Genomic DNA, 18,237 nt, shown 5'->3' on the forward strand with positions numbered 1-18,237 from the left:
AATGTTGATTGACTGACTAAACACATTTTATAACTGAATTTGGTCATTAATCGTGATATGATAAAGAGATGGACTACAGATTATCTGCCTACCTGGAACTGTGCATTCGAAAAGCACTGACCAGCAAAGGGGATTCTGTGATTTTCTCTAGCTCTTGCCTGCCAGGCTGCATTCCTAGGGGGGAGACTATTATGTTAAAGAAAGAGGCTTTGGACCCTCCTCATCTGAGGCTGCCCTGTTGGGCCTTTCCTCTTTACTTCTCTGTATTTGTTCTGTCTTACTTTTAGATGGAGGAGTATTGGCGACAAGATCTTCTGAGCGGTGAAAGGTAAGAATGGGGAGACATCAGAAGTCTGGGAGTTCTTGCTAGGTTTTCTGGTCAACTAGTCCAGCAGCAAGGCCCTACGAAAGTATCTGAAACAATGACTCATCTAGGGACCATCCCACTTTCGAAAATGATCTGGGAGGGAAGAATGCTATGGAGAAATCACAAAATGCTCTGTAACTGTTTTGTAACTTATTTTCTTATTATATTTATTCTGTAAATATCCTTTTATAAGAACTATTTAACATTCATTGGTTAGATGAAACTGTGGCACTAATCACTGGCACTTAACAAGTAGGGCAGTCATACTAGAATAGGGGCTTGAGTCAAAAGTGTTAGAGAAAAGTACCCCCAGTCCCTCAAGATCACCCCTAGAACCCTGAGGAGATGTTGCAAGCTTCTCTGGAAAAGTAAGTCTAGAGTCTTGCTACACACTCATTCATGCAACAAATACTTATTGAACTTCCACGTCCAAAGTAAAATTGTAATGTACCATATGGTATTGACTGATGGAATCCTAGCCACTGCCCCCAGACCCAACATCCCAACTTCCTCATATGCCTCATTGCCTCACTAGAATAGCAGGTATACCCAAATCATCTATCAAGTCTCAGACAAGACCACAATAGCCAGTCTGTGCATCTTGCCTAGGCAGGATCACAATAGCCAGCCAATCCCAAAGCAGCACCAACAGGACATTGAGCAGGATGGTTGACCACTAAATCACAGTCTAAAGGGATGCAGTAATATCAAAGAATTGTCCTAAGGGAAACTAATGACATAGAGAGGCTTATTATAATATCATTATCATATATAAATATCCCCCAGTGGGCTCTTCTGTATGAATTATGGGTAGCCACATGCATAGTTCCACCAAGGCTAGGACCCCTCCCAAATCAATAAACAAAATAAATCATGTATTCAGTAATGATATAGTTGCATCTTTTGCTTTATAAAAATCCCTGTCTTGCATTGTTAGCTACTGGTTCCTTTAAGGAGCCCAGCCCATCAAGGGCATAACCCTTAAAAAATGCCTTTGCTTGGGTTGGATATGGTCTGAGTCTGTGAATTCTTTCAAGATGACCCCATAACACACCTTAAAACCTCAACATTGACCTATTGACCAAAAACTGTTAGTGTGTATATCAAAATACCTAATGCACTGTTGAAATAACTTAGAATTATGGAGGCAAAAGGGATTTTATAGGTCATCTTTTTCAACCCCTGATTTTACAAGTGAGGAAACTAAGGCCCAGAGACGAATTGTTAAGTACTCCAGCCAAACTATTCAGGATCTTGCCCTTTACATCTGTGCATTAGATTCATTGATATAAAGCTGGAAAAGATATTAGAGGCCATAGAAACCAACTCCATCATTTTACAGATAAGGAAAGTAAGGCAAAGCATACTAAATAAATTACCCTGAGTTACAAGGCTAGTGTCTGAGACGGTATTTAAACCCAGGTCTTCCTCATTCCAAGTCCAGTATCCTGTCTACTATACCATGCTGCCTCTTTGTAATACATGTGAAATTCCCAGTATTCCTTCATAATACATGTAAAAAAAAAAACTAGCAAGAACTCTGGCTCCAAGACCTCTGGTAGCTTACCATCCTTATCATTCAAAACTTACATGGGTCATAATTGTTTCCAATACTCTTTCTAATACCTGTAAAATTCCCAGTCCTCAGTGGTGTGGGAGGAAAGGTGTCATTACATTAATTCATGCCAGTTGACAGAAACTGAGGGGAAAACCCCATTGGGGAAAGTATGGTAGAACTCTAGAACATACTCCTTTCTCATGTCTCCTTTCAAGAGTTAATTCAGATACTATCCCCATTCGCCATCTCCTTTTTCACACAGCTACTAAGTGTCAAGTGTCTGATCTGGATTTGAACTCAGGTCCTCCTGATTCCAGGGCAAGTGCTCTATCGCTGTGCCACCTAGCTGCCCCTCATCAACTCCTTTAAAATTTTCCTAGCCACTTCTCTTTATTCTCTCCTTTTGGTCTATCACAATCAATCTTGAATTATATATTTGTGACTGTCATATTTTCTTTAGCACACTGTAAATCTTTTGAGATTAAAATGAAAATACATGGTATTAGAAAGGAAAACAAAAGTTAGTGAAAATTTTTAAAAATGTATTTTTTCCCATCCAAACTCACAATCCCTCTGAAATCTCTCCACAGGAGTCAGTGGACTTTAGGTTAAGAACTCTTGCTTTAGAGCTAACCTGGCTATAAAAAGTCATACAAACACCACAGTCTTCATTGAGAGAGGATTAGCTTCCCACACCTGCCTCAATCCTAACTAAGCTGAACCCCCGGTTTAGCCTTTACAGTAGAGGCTGGAGCCTCCCAAAGTGACTAAGAATGTAAAGAGTAAAAGCTAGCAAATGAAAAAAAGTTGTTAAAAGCTAAGGTAGAAGTTTAAAGAAAAAAAAAAAAAACAACCTAAAATCCAAAAACTAAGCTTTGGCACCCCCTTGTGGGGTGCTTTTCAGCATTCCCAAATAAAACCTGTTTGAGCCTAGTATCACATTGTCAAAGTTGATGCAACATATTTGACGAACAGTATGTAGCTGTTAGATACATGACCTTAAAGTCAGAACGCACAGATTTGCTGTGCTTCTCAGTACCTTATGCAATTCCCTCATACTGTAACTTGAAAAGAAGGAGCAAAGAAGGTGCATTGGTTTAAGCAGTTTCCTCTTCTGGGTATTTCTTATATTAAAGGATTAGTGGTCCAGGAGCTATTCCTTTTTATATATTTATTGTGCTAGATGATATATGCAATATAAGGAAGAATAAAACATGAATCACCATCCTCAAGGAACCGACTTTTTTATGGTAAAGAGGGAGGGGTTGAGGCAGACTAAATGCTTAAGACTTTTGAAATCACTCCTAGTTCCAGTTCCAGAATTGTAGCCAAAGAGGATGCTCATTGGTCAGCAAACCAAAACTTATCACAAAATGTCTATGCATGTTCCAAAGTCTCTCCAAAGTACTTCTGTTATACAACATGACTTTCCCTAAAGCATGCTCCTTTGCCTCTTCTACATGGAAAATCGCATCAGTTACGCTCTGTGAATCCCTGGTTACATCTCTTCTGCCTTTGAGTCCATTATCTCCCTGTCAGAAAGTGAGCTTACTTTGGTACTCTCAAGTTGTGTAAGGTCATTGCATTAAGGTCACAAAGCTTTTTTATTAATTTATTTTTAGTTTTCAACAATCACTTCCATAGCTTTTGAATTTCAAATTTTCTCCCCTTCCTCTCCATCTCCCTTCCCACGATGGAGTGCAATCTGATATAGGCTCTACATATACATTCCTATTAAACATATTTTCACATTAGTCATGTTGTAAAGAAGAATTAGAACCAATAGGAGGAACCACAAGAAAGAAGAAACAAAACAAAATAGAAGGAAAAAAAGAGCAAATAACATGCTTCAATGTGCATTCAAACTCCACAGCTCTTTCTTTGGATGCGGATAGCATTTTTCGTCATGAGGCCTTTGGAGATGTCTTAGATCCTTGTATTGCTGAGAAGGACTAAGTCTATCAAAATTAGTTATCACACAATGTGGCTGTTACTGTGTACAACATTCTCTCTGCTCACTTCACTCAACATCAGTCTTTCCAGGTTTTTCTGAAGTCTGCCTGCTCATCATTTCTTATAGCACAATAGTATTCCATTATACTCATATACCATCACTTGTTCAGCCATTCCCCAATTGATAGGCATCCCCTCAATTTCCAATTCTTTGCCACCACAGAAAGAGCTATCATAAATATTTTTGTACATGTGGGTCATTTTCCTGTTTTTATGATTTCTTTGGTATACAACCCTAGAAGTGCTATTGTTGGGTCAAAGGGTACATACATTTTTATAGCCCTTTGGGCATAGTTCCAAATTGCTCCCCACAATGGTTGGATCAGTTCACAACTCCACCAATAGCGCATTAGTGTTCCAATTTTCCCACATCTTCTCCAACATTTATCGTTTTCCTGTTTTGTCATGTTGGCCAAACTGATAGGTGTGATATGGTACCTCAGAGTTGTTTTGATTTGCATTTCTCTAATCAAAAGTGATTGAGAGCATTTTTTTATATGACTTTAGATAGCTTTAATTTCTTCATCTGAAAACTGCTGTTCATATCCTTTGGCCATTTATCAATTTGAGAATGACTTGTATTCTTATAAATTTGAAGGCCACAAAGTCTTTTGAAATGTTTTTTTTTTCTTCACATTATCATAGAACTCGTATCTTGGTTGTGATCACTTAACTTTGCATTCATTCATATGGTATCTTTCCTTTTGTGATTTCTTAATGTGCAATAGTATTCCTTTATATTCATATAACATAATTTGTTCAGTCAATCTCCAAGTGATTGGCAAAACTAAAAAACTGTTGCTAAAACTAAAAGTACTACAAATATTTTTCAATGTTTGGATCTTTTCCCTCTTTCTTTGATCTCCTTGGGGGTATCACTTTGGGATCTAAGAACGGAATCAAACAGTGAGTCAAATAGTATATACAGTTCAATGACTTTGGAGTACAGATAGTCACAGCATATACAGTATATAGTTCAGAATGCTAGACCACTTTGTTGTTCTACCAGCTATGCATTAGAATGTCTGTCTTCCCAGAGTCTCTCCAACATCATCATTTGGTTTTTTTTCCTTTTTTGCCGATCTCATGAATTTAAGATTGGAAATCAAAGTTGTTTTAATTTGCATTTCTCTGATTATTAGTGATTTAGAGCATTTTTTATATGGCTGTCATTTGTAAATTTGATCTTTTTTTTCTTTGGGAAGTTCATTTTATGGCTTGTTCATTTTCCTGATATTAAATTATCTAAGTTCTCTATTTTTTCTATAAATTTAGACATTTTATATATTTGTAGATATTAATCTATTTCAATTATCAAGTTTTGTTGCCATAAAATTAGATGTAACTAGTAGCTCCACCTCATTTGCATAAGATTCTCCTGATTGGTGGAGAATTACTTTGTGCCTTATCGAGGGGCATCACTATTGAGCACTTGGTTGAGGAGAGATACTTGTAGTGGCTTCCAGCTTTAAGAGACGAGATACATGGTAAACGATTTTCTTCCAGGAAATGTCTCTCAAGAGAGAAAAAATATCAGCAAAGGAGTTGACATATAGATCTGGCACCTTAGTAGTATTTCTTTATTGTTATTAATTTCTCCTGCCTCACTTTCTGAATTCAGACCTAATTTCTGAATTGTTCCAGGGCAACTGTGAGGAAATAGTGGTGCTTTGTTCCTCATCAGTATTATCTAAGGTCTTTCAAATGCTTCTTCCAAATACTGAGCTGCATGTTCTTCAATGACCTTGGGTGGCTCAGGCTAGCAAATTGCTGACTTTTGGAGCTTTTTTTCAGCCTCTGGTCAGATCTGATTATTGCCTGCTATCTGCACACTCCTAACCCAGGTCTGGAATCAGACCTACACACCTGTAGAATCCAAGTGTTTCTAACTCTCCCCTGGTCTAAGCTCTGCCCTGGGATATATAGCTGCAGGCTAAATATTCTCCTAGCTCTCCTCTGATCACCTGATGGCATGATTCTGTAGCCTGCATTCCTGGGTCTGGAATTTCTGGCTGGACTCCAATCCATAGTCTCCAGACTAGTCTCTAGGTTTCCCCAGCTCAACCTTGGTCTACATGCTAGAAGTTTCTTTGTGCTATACTACCTAGCTGTTCCCCTCCCCCCCCAACTGGATTTTACTAATGACCATAATCTGGTTCTGTCTTTTCAGACTGAACTCACATTATGCCCCTCCCTGCCCCCACTTCAGCATTGTCTTCAGACTTATCAGGCAATTAGTCAACAAGCATTTATTAAGTGCCTAGTATATTCTAGGCACTGTGCTACAAGTACAAAAGATGAAGCATTCCCTCATTGCAATGATCATACATCCTAATGAACAAAAAGTACATATGAAATATGTATACAGTATAAAGATAATACAAATACAATGATACAATACAATAAAATATAATACAAAGTAGTTAAATACAAGGTACTTTAGGAGGAAAAGCACTAGCAGTTCAGATCAGCAAAGGCTTTATGCAGAAGACAGTGCCTGAGCTGCATCTTAAATGGGTGTTGGTTAGGATGGAATCACTGGAGAAGGCAATGGCAAAGCACTCCAGAATCTTTGCCAAGTAAACCCCCTTGGACGGTATTGGCTTGCTATGGTCCATGGGGTCATAAAGAGTCAGACATGAGGGAACAAGCAAGGATGGAATGCATTCTAGGAAGATGGGAGATAGGAGTGAGGAGCAGAGAGAAAGCCAGTTTGGTCGTGTTGCAGTTTGGTAGGGGGATTAATGACCAGTGAGGCTGGAAAGAGGTTGTGGCCAAGTTGTATTGGGTGAGAAAAGCTAAACAAAAGGTTATCTTAGATGCAATAGGAAGCCATTGGAATTGGTTGAGTAGAGGAGTCATATGGTTATATCTGTGCTTAAGGAAAATTACTTTGGCATGAATTAGGAGGCTGTTGGAATTATCTAGGTGAGAAGTGATGAGAACTTGGAGAAAGGTAACTGTGTGAGTGGAGAGGAGGGGTTGAATGTGAGAGGTGTGATGAAGCTAGAAAGAGCAAAATTTGGTGATTACATATGCGGTGTGAGGGAGGGTGAGATAATGCAAAGATTAGGAACCTAACACAATGGAAGAATTATGGTGCCTTCAACAGTAATTGAAAAAGAGGTGGGTTTAGGAAAAGGGTTCTTAACCTTTTTTGTTTCATAGTTCTCTTTGGAAGTTTGGTGAAGCTTATAAACCCCTTCTCTTTTTATTTGCCTGTTTCTTCTCAGTCTCTTTTGCTGGATCTTCATCCCAGTCATGCCTACTAATTCTACAAACCCCAAGGCTTTGTTATTATCTTTCCCCCTCCAAACTCTCCATTCCTGAACTTTCCTATTACTATCAATCCTCCTGTTCACCTAGGGTCTCAACTTAGGTATCATCCTCAACTTCTTTTGCCTTTCTAAATTTTTACCCCATTGGTTGGCATAGTGCCAACACAGTACGTGCTTAATGCATGCTTGTTGACTTCTTACAACAATGTTTTTTAAAAACATAAAATACATGGGATTACAAAGGAAACTAATTATATTGAAAGTTACCAAAACATTGAAAAGATTAAGAATTCCTGGTTTAGAGGAAAAAATGAATTCAGTTTTAGACTTATAGAGTTTAAAAGGTTTCCAGGATATCCACTTTGAAATAGTCAATAGACAATTTAATGATGCAGGATATGATGAATAGGGGAGAGACTGGGGCTAGATATGTGGGTCTAGGAGTAATCTGCATAGAGATCACAGTGAAACCCCACAGCAGCTGATGAGGTTATCAAGAGTATATTGGTTCAGTGGCTGTTCCATATATTCAGTATTCCCTCTCCTACCTTTGAACTGCCTCCTATTATATGAATAACCATCAACTTTATCGAGGTCTCTTAGAATCCTTAATTTTCTCCAGCTCAGTTTTAGTGCTACCTTACAGAGAGGCCTTTCCAGGTTCCCCTCCAGTTACTTATTGCTCTTCCACCCAAAAGCTACTTCGAATTTATTTTGCATATATTTTGTATTGATTTACAGGCACATTTTAATTTACCCTAACGGAAGAAAGCTCCTTGAGAGCAGCACCTTACGTGTACTAAGTCCTTAAAAAATAATTGAAGAAATAATCTTTCCAAATCAATTAGTAACAACTGAAAAGGAGACAGATTTAGGCCTCATGCAAGGAAGAATTTTCTATATTAAAGCAGGGATTCTTGACTTGTCCACGTGCCTAAAAGTATTTTTATAACTTTATTACATTCTGGTTCGTTTACGTCTCTTATTAACAGTATTCTGAGAAGGGCTTCACTAGACTGCCCTACGGATCAGTGACATATAAAAGGTTAAGACTAGAGCTGAATTTGGGTAGTCCGTAAATAATTTGGGGCTGACTTCTGAGGTAGGACATTTGCCCGCAGCTTCCGCCCCTCAATGTACCCTAGGCTTTCTTCGGCTTAAGGGGCGGGTGCACGCAGGCCGGCGGACCAATCCGGGGCCCTCTGAGGAGCCCCAGCCGGCGCTGTTGCCATTGGCTGGAGCTCTGGAGGAAACCGGAGGGGGAAACCCCCCGGTTGCTAACGGCAACGGAAGCGTCGCTGTAACTGACGTAAACGCCTCGCTCCGCGTAGCTACAGACTAAGGCCCAGCAGTCCCCCAGGTCCTCCTCCTTCTCCCTCCGCACCCCACCCCTCACTCCCAATCCCTTTCGTGCCCACCCCTTCCCCCCTAGTCGCCGGTTACGGGAGGGGACTGGGCGGCTTCTCCCTTCAGTTCATTAGGTTGGTCAGCGGGCGTCGATTTAGAGAAAAAGACGGAAGCCCGCCGCTTCCCCGGGGCTGCGCATCACCTCCTGGTGAGTCGGATGCCCTCTGGGCCATCAGTCGCCGACTTTTCCGGCGTTTCTCCGGGCCGCGCGTGCGTGCGTGCGTGCTTGCGTGCGTATTTTAGCCGCGCGCTGGCGGCACGTCGCTGCCGCTGCTGTTCCCCTCACACCCCCTCCCCCACTGCAAGCTCCCGGGGTGGGTGTGCCTTTGCACTGACCTGTCTGGGACCTGCGGTGGCTGCCGCTGCACTATAGAGGTCAGTGCCCATGAGAGGCGCCAGGCCACGAGGATTAACTTGGAGGAGCTACCGTTGCTTAGCGTTTCATACTCTGGCAAACAGAATGGCACAGGTTGTCGGATTCTCAAGGGATCCCAGAGGCCATCTAACTTATCCAGCCTATACTAGTAAAGCAATGCCCTTTCCAAACGTTGTCAACGGTTAGTCATTGTTGGCATTTGGGGGGAATATTTATTACATAGGTTTTGTGCCCCCCCCTTTTTGGAGGGGAATATTTTGTCACACGAGCTTTGTTTTTCGTATTTCGTTGCACAAATTATTGTTTTTACCTTTTTGTGTGTGCACGTTTGGTTACACAGGTTTTGCTTTTGATGGAGTTAAAAAACCCAAGAAAAATAAAGTAAAAAAAATATGCTTCGGCATGCATTCAGAGATCTTCCTTCTCTCTCTGGAGGTGGATAGCGTTTTTCATCATGGGTCCTTTGGAATTGTCTTGGATCATTGTCTTGATCAGAGCAGCTAAGTCTTTCACAGTAGATCCTTCTTACAGTATCGCTGTTACTGTGTACTGTGTTCTGGTTCTGCTCACTTCACTTTGCATGAGCTCATCTAAGTCTTAGAAGGTTTTCTGAAACCACTCCATCATTTCATATAGCACAATAGTATTCCATCACAATTATATACCACTGTATGTTCAGCCATTCCCCAACTGATGGGCGTCCCCCTCGATTCCCAATTTTTTGCTACCACAAAAAGAGCTGCCAAAAATATTTTTGGGCAAATAAATCCTTTCCCCTTTTCTTCGATCCCTTTGGGATAGTAACCTATTAGTGGTATAGCTGCTAATAGCAGTATAGCTGCTTGGGGCAGCTAGGTGTTGTATTGGATCGGGTACCAGGCTTGGAGTCAGGAAGATCTGAATTCAAATGTGACCTCAGACATTTACTAGCAGTGTGACTCGGGGCAATTCACTTAACCCCTATTTACTTCAGTTTTTTATCTGTCAAATGGGGTCACATTGGAGAAGGAAATGGCAAATCATTCCATTATTTTTGCCAAGAAATTCCATAGACAAAAGTCCACGGAGTCACTTAGAATCAGACATAACTGAAGTCGAACAACAACAACAGTGGTATTGCTAGTATACAGTTTTATAGCCCTTTGGGTATAGTTCCAAATTGTTCTCCAGAATGACTGGACCAATTTACAACTCCACCAATAATGCATTACTGTCTCAATTTTTCCATATCCTCTCCTGCATTTGTAATTTTCCTTTTCTGTTATCCAGTTGGATAGCTGTGAGGTAGTACTTCAGAATTGTTTTAATTTGCATTTCTCTAATCAGTAGTGATTTAGAATGCTTTTTTTTATGTGACTGTTTATAGCTTTGACTTCTTCTGAAAACTACCTGTTCATATCCTTTGACCATTTATTAACTGGGAAATGGCTCTTATTTTTGTTAAGTTTGGCTCAGTTCCCTATATATTTAAGAAATGAGGTTTTTATCAGAGAAATTTGCTGCAAAATCCACACACACAGAGTTTTCTATTTTCTTTCCAATTTTGCCTGCATTAGTTTTGTTTGTACAAAACTTTTTAATTTAATGTAATCAAAATTATCCATTTTACTTCCTGTGGTCCTCTCTACCTCTTGTTTGGTCCTAAACTCTTCCTTTAGCCATAGATCTGTTCACAGTTTTTTCACACTCCCCTAATTTACTTGGGATATTACCCTTTATGTCTAAATCATTTATCTATTTTTTACCTTATATTAGTAGATGGTGTGAGATGTTGGCCTATGCCTCATTTCTTCCAAGCAACTTTCCAGTGTTCCTAGCAATTTTTGTCAGATGTTGACTTCTTACTTCAAAAGCTTGGATCTTTGCTTTATCAAATACTAGATTACTATGGTCATTTACTACTGTGCGCTGTGTATCTAATCTGTTCCACTGATCTGCCACTCTGTTTCTTAGCCAGTACCAGATTGTTTTGATGATTACCACTTTGTACTATGGTTTAAAATTTGTTCATTCCCTTGATATTCTTGACATGTTCTTCCAGATGAATTTTGTTATTATTTTTTTCTAATTCTATAAAATACTTTTTGATAATTTGATTGGTATGACATTAAGTAAATTAATTTAGATAGAATTGTCATTTTTATTATATTGGCTCAGCCTAACCATTCGTAGTTATTATTTCTTCAACTTTTTTTTTTCCTGGCAAGACAGTGGGGTTAAGTGACTTGCCTAGGGTCACACGGCTAGTAGGTGTAAAGTGTCAGAGGTTGTATTTGAACTCAGGTCCTCCTGACTTCAGGGTCACTGCTCTATCCACAGCACCACCTAGCTGTCTCTCTCCAACTTTTTAGATCTGTCTTTATTTGTTTGAAAAGGGTTTTATAATCTTGTTCATGTAGTCCCTGGGTTTGTCCTGGCAGGTAGACTCCCAAGTATTTTCTGTTGTCTGCAGTTATTTTAGAAATAAAAAGAAATTATTTTTAGAATAAAAAAGAAATTTATTTTAGAAATAAAAAATACTTAGAAATAAACAAAATAGAAAAGACATGCAGACAGACACCAAGAGAATCAGGATAGATCAATATCATGGAAACCTAAAGAGAAAAGAGCACTCAGGAGAAGAGGGTGATTAATAGTGTTAAAGATTATAGGAAAGTCAAGCATGGTGAGCTAAAGCATGGAGCATTCTGCTTCAGCCCCTTATTTTACCTCTGTGTGTATCTCCCTGTTTGAAGCAACAATAAGTAACATATTGTTAGATTCTGGTTTCTGATCCACTCTGCTCTCTGCTTCTATTTTATGGACAAGTTTATCCCATTCACATTCATGGTTATGATTACTAACTGTGTATTTCCTTCCATCCTATTTTCTTCTGTTTATTCTTCTGTCTCTTTTTACACTGTCCCTCCTCTAAAGTCTTGTTTTGCTTCTGATAATTGCCTTCTTTTATCTGCCCTCCCTTTTATCATCCCTCCTCCACCTTTTCCCTTAGTCCCTTTTCCTCCTACTTCTTTGATGAATAAGATTTATATTGTCAATTGAGTATGTACAGTTATCCATTCCACAATGTGACTTTCCCCATTGTGATTTTGAGTATAAGTAATTAAATGGTATTTTGGGGGGAGTTTTGTGGAAGCCACAGCTGACACAGGAAGGCCAGCAGATGACACAGAGTCTGTGACCAAATTCTTAACCCAGATTTTATGACAAGGTATTGTAAACACCCCATAAAAGAAAAAGAAAGAATTCAGAATTCTTTGGTATGAAGGGCTAAAGAATTTTACTCAGCTTTTCCAGATTGAAGGGGTGATGCACCTCTAACCAATGTGGAAGCGGTAACTGTATGAGCATTTTCCCTCTTTGAACCAATTTAGATTTGGCAAGTAAGAGATCGTTCAGAGCAGTTTCAGTTGAATGATGTGGACGGAAGCCAGACTATAGAGAATTCAAAGACTGAGGGGAAAGGCAGTGGAATCATGAATTGTAGATGACCTTGTCAAGGAGTTTAGCCACCACAAGGAAGAGAGATATGTGACAATAGCTATTGGGGATGGCTAGATGCATTAAGTGATGACTTTTTGGATAATGGGAGAGACGAGCTTATTTGTAGGGAGGCAGCCAGTAAATAGGGAGAGACTGAAGTTCAGTGAGACAGTAAGCATGAAAGGGAGGGCAATTTGCAATTGAAGGCAGGATGGTTTGGGATCACATGTGCATAGGGAGGGGTTTTCCTTGGCTGGGAGAAGGGCTACCTCTTCATGCAAGATGGGGGAGAAAGCTTTTTTTTCTTAAAGTATTCATAGACATTTATTAATATACTTTGTGTACATTGATTCAATACACAGTGCTTTTTGAGTTGTTATGCCAGATTTTTAACAGTTTCCTGGTATTCTCATTTGCTGCCAGATGCTACTCCTCAGTGCTATCATTATGCCTCTCCCAAGTGCTCCTCTGCTGTCTAGTTTTGCTGTGGTCTTTATATATAACCTAACTTTTAAAAAGTTATGTCTGGAAAAAAGAATAAACAGACTAACAATGAGGACTTAGAACACTCTTGTTACATGGCTTTTAGTGAATGCATTTGGTAGCGTTTTTTGCAGCATCCTATTTATTCGCCTATATTCCAGGCTCTCTTTTCTCTAATCTCTTCTCTACAAAGTTGCCAAAATAATCTTAATGAGGCAGAGGTCTAGACATGTCCTTTCCCTGCTCAAAAGCCTACAGTAATATCCCCATTGACTCTAGAATAACACCTAGATTTATCAGCCAGGCATTTAAGGACAACTTCAGTCTGACTCTCATCTACCTTGTCAATCTTATTCCAATCTACTCCACTTAATAAACTGTGTGTTGCAGCCACACTGGACCACAAGCTATTCTCCACCTCCCATCTTCTTGCTTTTCCACAAACTGATCCCTGTACCTGTAATGTACTCCCTTCTTGCCTCTGCCACTGGCAGGTAAAATTTTTCTTCAAGGTTCAATAAAGGTTCCACCACTTCCAGGAAGTTCTTTCTAGTTTTTAGCATCCTTTCCCACCTTAATTTTTCCTCATGCTAGAGAGACAGCATCCATAGTGAATACAGACTTTGCTTTGGTGCCAGAAGGACCTGAGTTTGAATCCTGCCTTTGACATATTCTGGCTGTGACCTTGGGCTAGTCACTTAACCTCTCAGTGCTCCAGACAGCCCTTTAACTCACAAATTGCAGGGAAGGGGCCAACCTGCATTGGTAGAGGGAGTTCCTCACCTGGGAGTTCCCTACCCCTGTGAAGTCATGGGTCTAGCCCTTTATTCTGCTATTACATTTATATTTGTACACAATAGTAGCAATTAGCATTTTAACATTTTCCAATCTCCTTATGTAAATTTTCTCACTAACCTCACTACAACCCTGTTAAGATAGTTGCTATATAAAGATAATCATCATTGTATAGATAGGAGACTGAGGTTCAGAGAGGTTAAAGTACTTGCCCAGGGTCACACAGCTAATCAGTGGCATAGATGGAATTCAAACCAAAGTCCAATGCCTCAACCACTGTGCCAGACTGCCTCATATATGTTGTTTGCTATCCAATGGAAGGTCAGTGAGTCTTCCAACAAACATTTAATTAAGCACCTATGTGCCCAAAGCTCTTTGAAGATGAAGATTGCTTAATTTTTGTGCCCAGCATTAAACACAGCGTCTTGTACTTAAAAAGGGCTTAATAAATGATTGTTTAATAGAATTTTGTTATATTGAATTGGTTTGCATTAGAGGTCATTATTACTTCCTTGTTAGTTCTTGGCTTTATTCTGGATAGTTGAGGTGGCTGGATAAATGACCTCAAATATTGATTACTGTGATGGTGTTATATTTAAAAACATATACATATTATCAGACTTCTTTCTGATCATCCTATTTTTTACTTGCTTTTAATTTTAAAGAACTTTGTCGCTCTAACCTTTCATTTTCATAGGAGATACAGTGATATTCAAATGCATTATTTGTGAAAAATATGTGACAAATTAGGAATTAATGTTACCACTTTCATGATAGGATTGTGGGAAAATTAATTTTGAACTGGTGACTATTTTTTCATTGAATTCATAGTAATTATTAAATGACAGTCTTTTGAAAGTACTCAGGAAACCACTTATTATCGCTCTTCAAGATGTGTGGATTTTTACACCTAAATATTATTATTCCAGTCTAAATCACTTACCTAGTTAATGATAATCTTTAATTGTAGTCATACCTTGCAGCGGTTGGATTATTGACCTTTATTGTATTCTAGAGCAACAAACGGCTTTTGATTTATTCCAGCTAGGTGCTCATAAATTTATGTTTCTGTATGTACATTTTAACTTTTATGTATGAATCTTGTTCTTGTTGTGTTTTTACAGACTGCTGATTAATTAAACATTCTACATTGGCACTTGACATTTTCCACATAGACTGAATATGCTGACAGGTAAAACTTTTTTGGAACGTTTGGCTAAAAAATAATTTCTACTCATTTTCTTTTACATTCATATTTCTTTTAGGGAAGATTTGTTGAACACAGTAAGTAGAATGGAATAGATTTCCTTCACTAAAACATTTTGATTAACACAATATTTAATCTTCTCATTTTGTGATTGGAATAAAATTACAGAAGGGGAAATAGTTGTGTGTTGTTTTTTTTTTACAATCTGTCATTTGTATTATTTAAAAATTTCCAAAATATAGTTTAGATAAATTTGATTATTTTATGCTATGAGTACCATTAGCACTAAGCAGATAAAGGTAAGTGATTGGACCCTTTTGGGTTCATTTGCCCTTTTATTTTGTTTGACTCACTTCACATAGATTAAATTCCACAACAGATATTAAAAGCTCCTGGTGTGTGAGAGACGTTTGTTAGATGCTAGTGACATTTCTCTTTGGATAATCTCACAGGCTGGTGATGTCATCTGTGTGGATACTCCATCCACTCTACCTTGTCCTTCTCTTCCTGTTCTGTGTGATTCTCATCCATGGCCTCCCATAAATCCTCATTAGAGGATCTGGGCCAGTCTTTCAGTTTTTCTAATATTTCATGGATACCAGTGTAATAGTTGGGAAGTATCTTTAAGTCACTGGCCTGCTTCCTTTTCTGGCCCTGGGTATCAGTGACTACCTGTTATACACCACTTTTCACACGCATCATTGTTATTAATATGTTTCAGACTACTTCTACTTACTGCAGAAGTCTTTCCATTGTCTTTCAGATCAACCGCAGTTTTGATTCTTTAGTGATTGGGTTGCTCCATCATTCTCAGCCACATAGCATTATCAGGAGAAAATTGTTTTTAAAAGATGGGTTTTAATTTCAGGAAACAAATTAGGATAATGAAAAAGTCTGTGCAATTTCCCTTATGTGATCTAGCTCACTAACTTTGTCTTACTCAATTCTGGGCTGAGTGCTTTTTCCATTTGCAGGGCTTGTCCAAGCTATGAACTGGGCAATAAGTGTTCTTTTCCACTTGGTTTTTCCTGTGTGGTTTTCGAAATGGATCTCCTTTGAATGGCCATGGTCTCTTTGAGGAGGCCCAATAGTATTTCTTTATCCCTTTAGTCAGTACCACAGTATCATTCACAGGAAACCTTGGAGTACACATGGCTTCCTTGTGAACTCTTTTGGCAAGGACATATCATCCTGTTTAATTTCTTGCTTGATTTTATTTGTTAGAGAATTGTTAAATGAAGTTATCTCTGTTTTTTTGCATCTATCAAGGAATCTTATGTGATCTAAATATATGTTTGATGCAGATTCCTCTTTGGATCAGAGCCTTTAAGACTATGTTTCGATCCGTTAAGTCAATTGCTTTTTTATAATCAATAAACAATAAACATTGTGGGATTTTTGTATTCCCTATCTCTCTTAGTGGTACTGAAGATGTGGTCCCCTGTAAAGAATTCTCTATTAAAACATGTTTGCTCCCTTCTCCTATTTTGATCAGTGATAACTTCCTAACATACATAGACCATTTTCTTAAAGCTTTTAGAGTGATGAAAATGTAAGCTAGTAGGTCAGTGTTTATTGACGTCATTGTAGTTGTCTTTTGAAAAAGCATTAATAATCTTCACAATATTTTTCATTCCTCTGGAATCTTCCCATTTTAGATCTTGAAATTCAATCCCCTAAGTGTTTTTAAGAGCAGGTTACCTTAGGCACATATTTCCTTTGTACGCATCTGATCATTTTCAGTCACTTTTGCTGACTTTAGTTTTCTTAAATACTGTGTTCAATACGTTTTGCATAATTTTGTATCTATTTTTATATGTAGATTTAAAATCATTTTCTTTTATTTCTTCATAACTTCCCATAGTGTTTTTTCTCCAGTCTAACTTTTCACATTCATTAAATTTTTTATAGATATCCTTTTTTTATATCACTTTCATTTCTGTGTATATATTCCTTCTCTCTCTTCACTTTACCAGCACTTGTCATTTCTGTTTTTCCGTCTTTGTCAATTTAATGATTGAATTGTTTTTCAATTGTACTATTATATATAATATAATACTATACTAGTATATTATTTTTCTAATTCTACTTACTTCACTCTGTACCAATTCATTGAAGTCTTCCCATGTTTCTCTGAATTTTTTACTATCTGTCATTTCTTATATGAAGTAATATTTCCTTATAATTTGATATCCTTATCTTATAAAGTTTTCATGTATGTTGGCCAAATTTATTCACCCTTTTGGGAATTCCTTTGAAAAGTTGCTGCTCTTTTAACATTACAGCTGCAAAATATAATTTTAAACTCTTGGAAGTGAAGGCCTATCTTCTTTTTTTTAATCTATCTTTTTATCTCTAGCAAATTGCGCATAGCAGTAAACATTTAGTAAATATTTTCTGGAGCTGATTCTCTCTGTGGTAGAGGCAGGCATGTGACAATGAGGAAGGAATTATAGCCTTAGAAATATTTTTCAAATGAAAATTATCAGTTTGTAGAGAAAAGACTCTTACTACTCTGCCTAATTTATGCCCTGGAATAGTGCTTTGTCCTGAAATTTAGGCTTTACATATTTGGAATTGTGTTCACCTCTTTTATAAACACATTCAAAACTAAATATATCTTGAAACTATCTGAATTTTCAAAACCTAAATATATTTTCTCAAAAACTTGCAAATTTAATATCATCAATATTTTGGCAATTCAGGAGCTGATTTTTATTTTCTCTGACAGTTTAAATATAAGTAATATTATGTCTTATATTTCATTTGAGGGTTTTCTTGTTTTTAAGTGTATATGACACCTGTATATAAAAGTCAGTTTGTGAATTGGCAGGGGTGGGATGTGGGAAACAATTGTGATAACTAACTTTTTGTTATTTTATGGTTTACAAAGCACTTTACTCCTAACAACCTTGGGAGGTTGTTAGTTCAATTATTATTATTATCCACATTTTATAGGTAAAGAAATTGTTCCTCAGAGAAGTTAACTGACTTGCCCATTATCCAGTAACTAGTTGAGTTGGAATTTGAATGGAATTTGCAATCAGGTCTAGAGGTGCCATGTCTCCTATGTCACACTGCTTGAAAACAGCACTAATTGATTAGGTTTATATGATATACATACACACATATGCATGCATATACACATATATGTGTATGTTGTCATTCAGTCATGTATGACTCTTCATGACCCCATGGACCAAAGCATGCCAGGCCCTCCTGTCTTCCACTATCTCTTGAAGTCCATTCAAAGTCATGTTTATTGTTTCC

General features: G+C 38.0%; 1 protein-coding gene across 5 annotated transcripts in view; it reads left to right on the forward strand.

Annotated features, from left to right (window-relative positions):
* Positions 1-8,490: 8,490 nt before the first annotated feature.
* The window catches only part of AHI1 (Abelson helper integration site 1), a 260,190-nt gene continuing 250,443 nt past the window's right edge, over positions 8,491-18,237 (forward strand). For 4 of the 5 annotated variants that reach the window (XM_078155120.1, XM_020987117.2, XM_020987122.2 and 1 more), the window contains exons 1-2: positions 8,492-8,771; positions 14,885-14,952. In XM_078155120.1, the coding sequence (XP_078011246.1) occupies positions 14,943-14,952 (10 nt within the window). In that variant the 5' untranslated portion in view covers positions 8,492-8,771; positions 14,885-14,942. Of the gene's footprint in view, positions 8,772-14,884; positions 14,953-18,237 lie in introns of all 5 variants that reach the window. The other variant, XR_002324697.2, reaches the window with a different exon arrangement.

Source organism: Phascolarctos cinereus, unplaced genomic scaffold (genome assembly GCF_003287225.1).
Source record: "Phascolarctos cinereus isolate Bilbo 61053 unplaced genomic scaffold, phaCin_HiC Scaffold_5;HRSCAF=322, whole genome shotgun sequence".
Classification (NCBI taxonomy): domain Eukaryota; kingdom Metazoa; phylum Chordata; class Mammalia; order Diprotodontia; family Phascolarctidae; genus Phascolarctos; species Phascolarctos cinereus.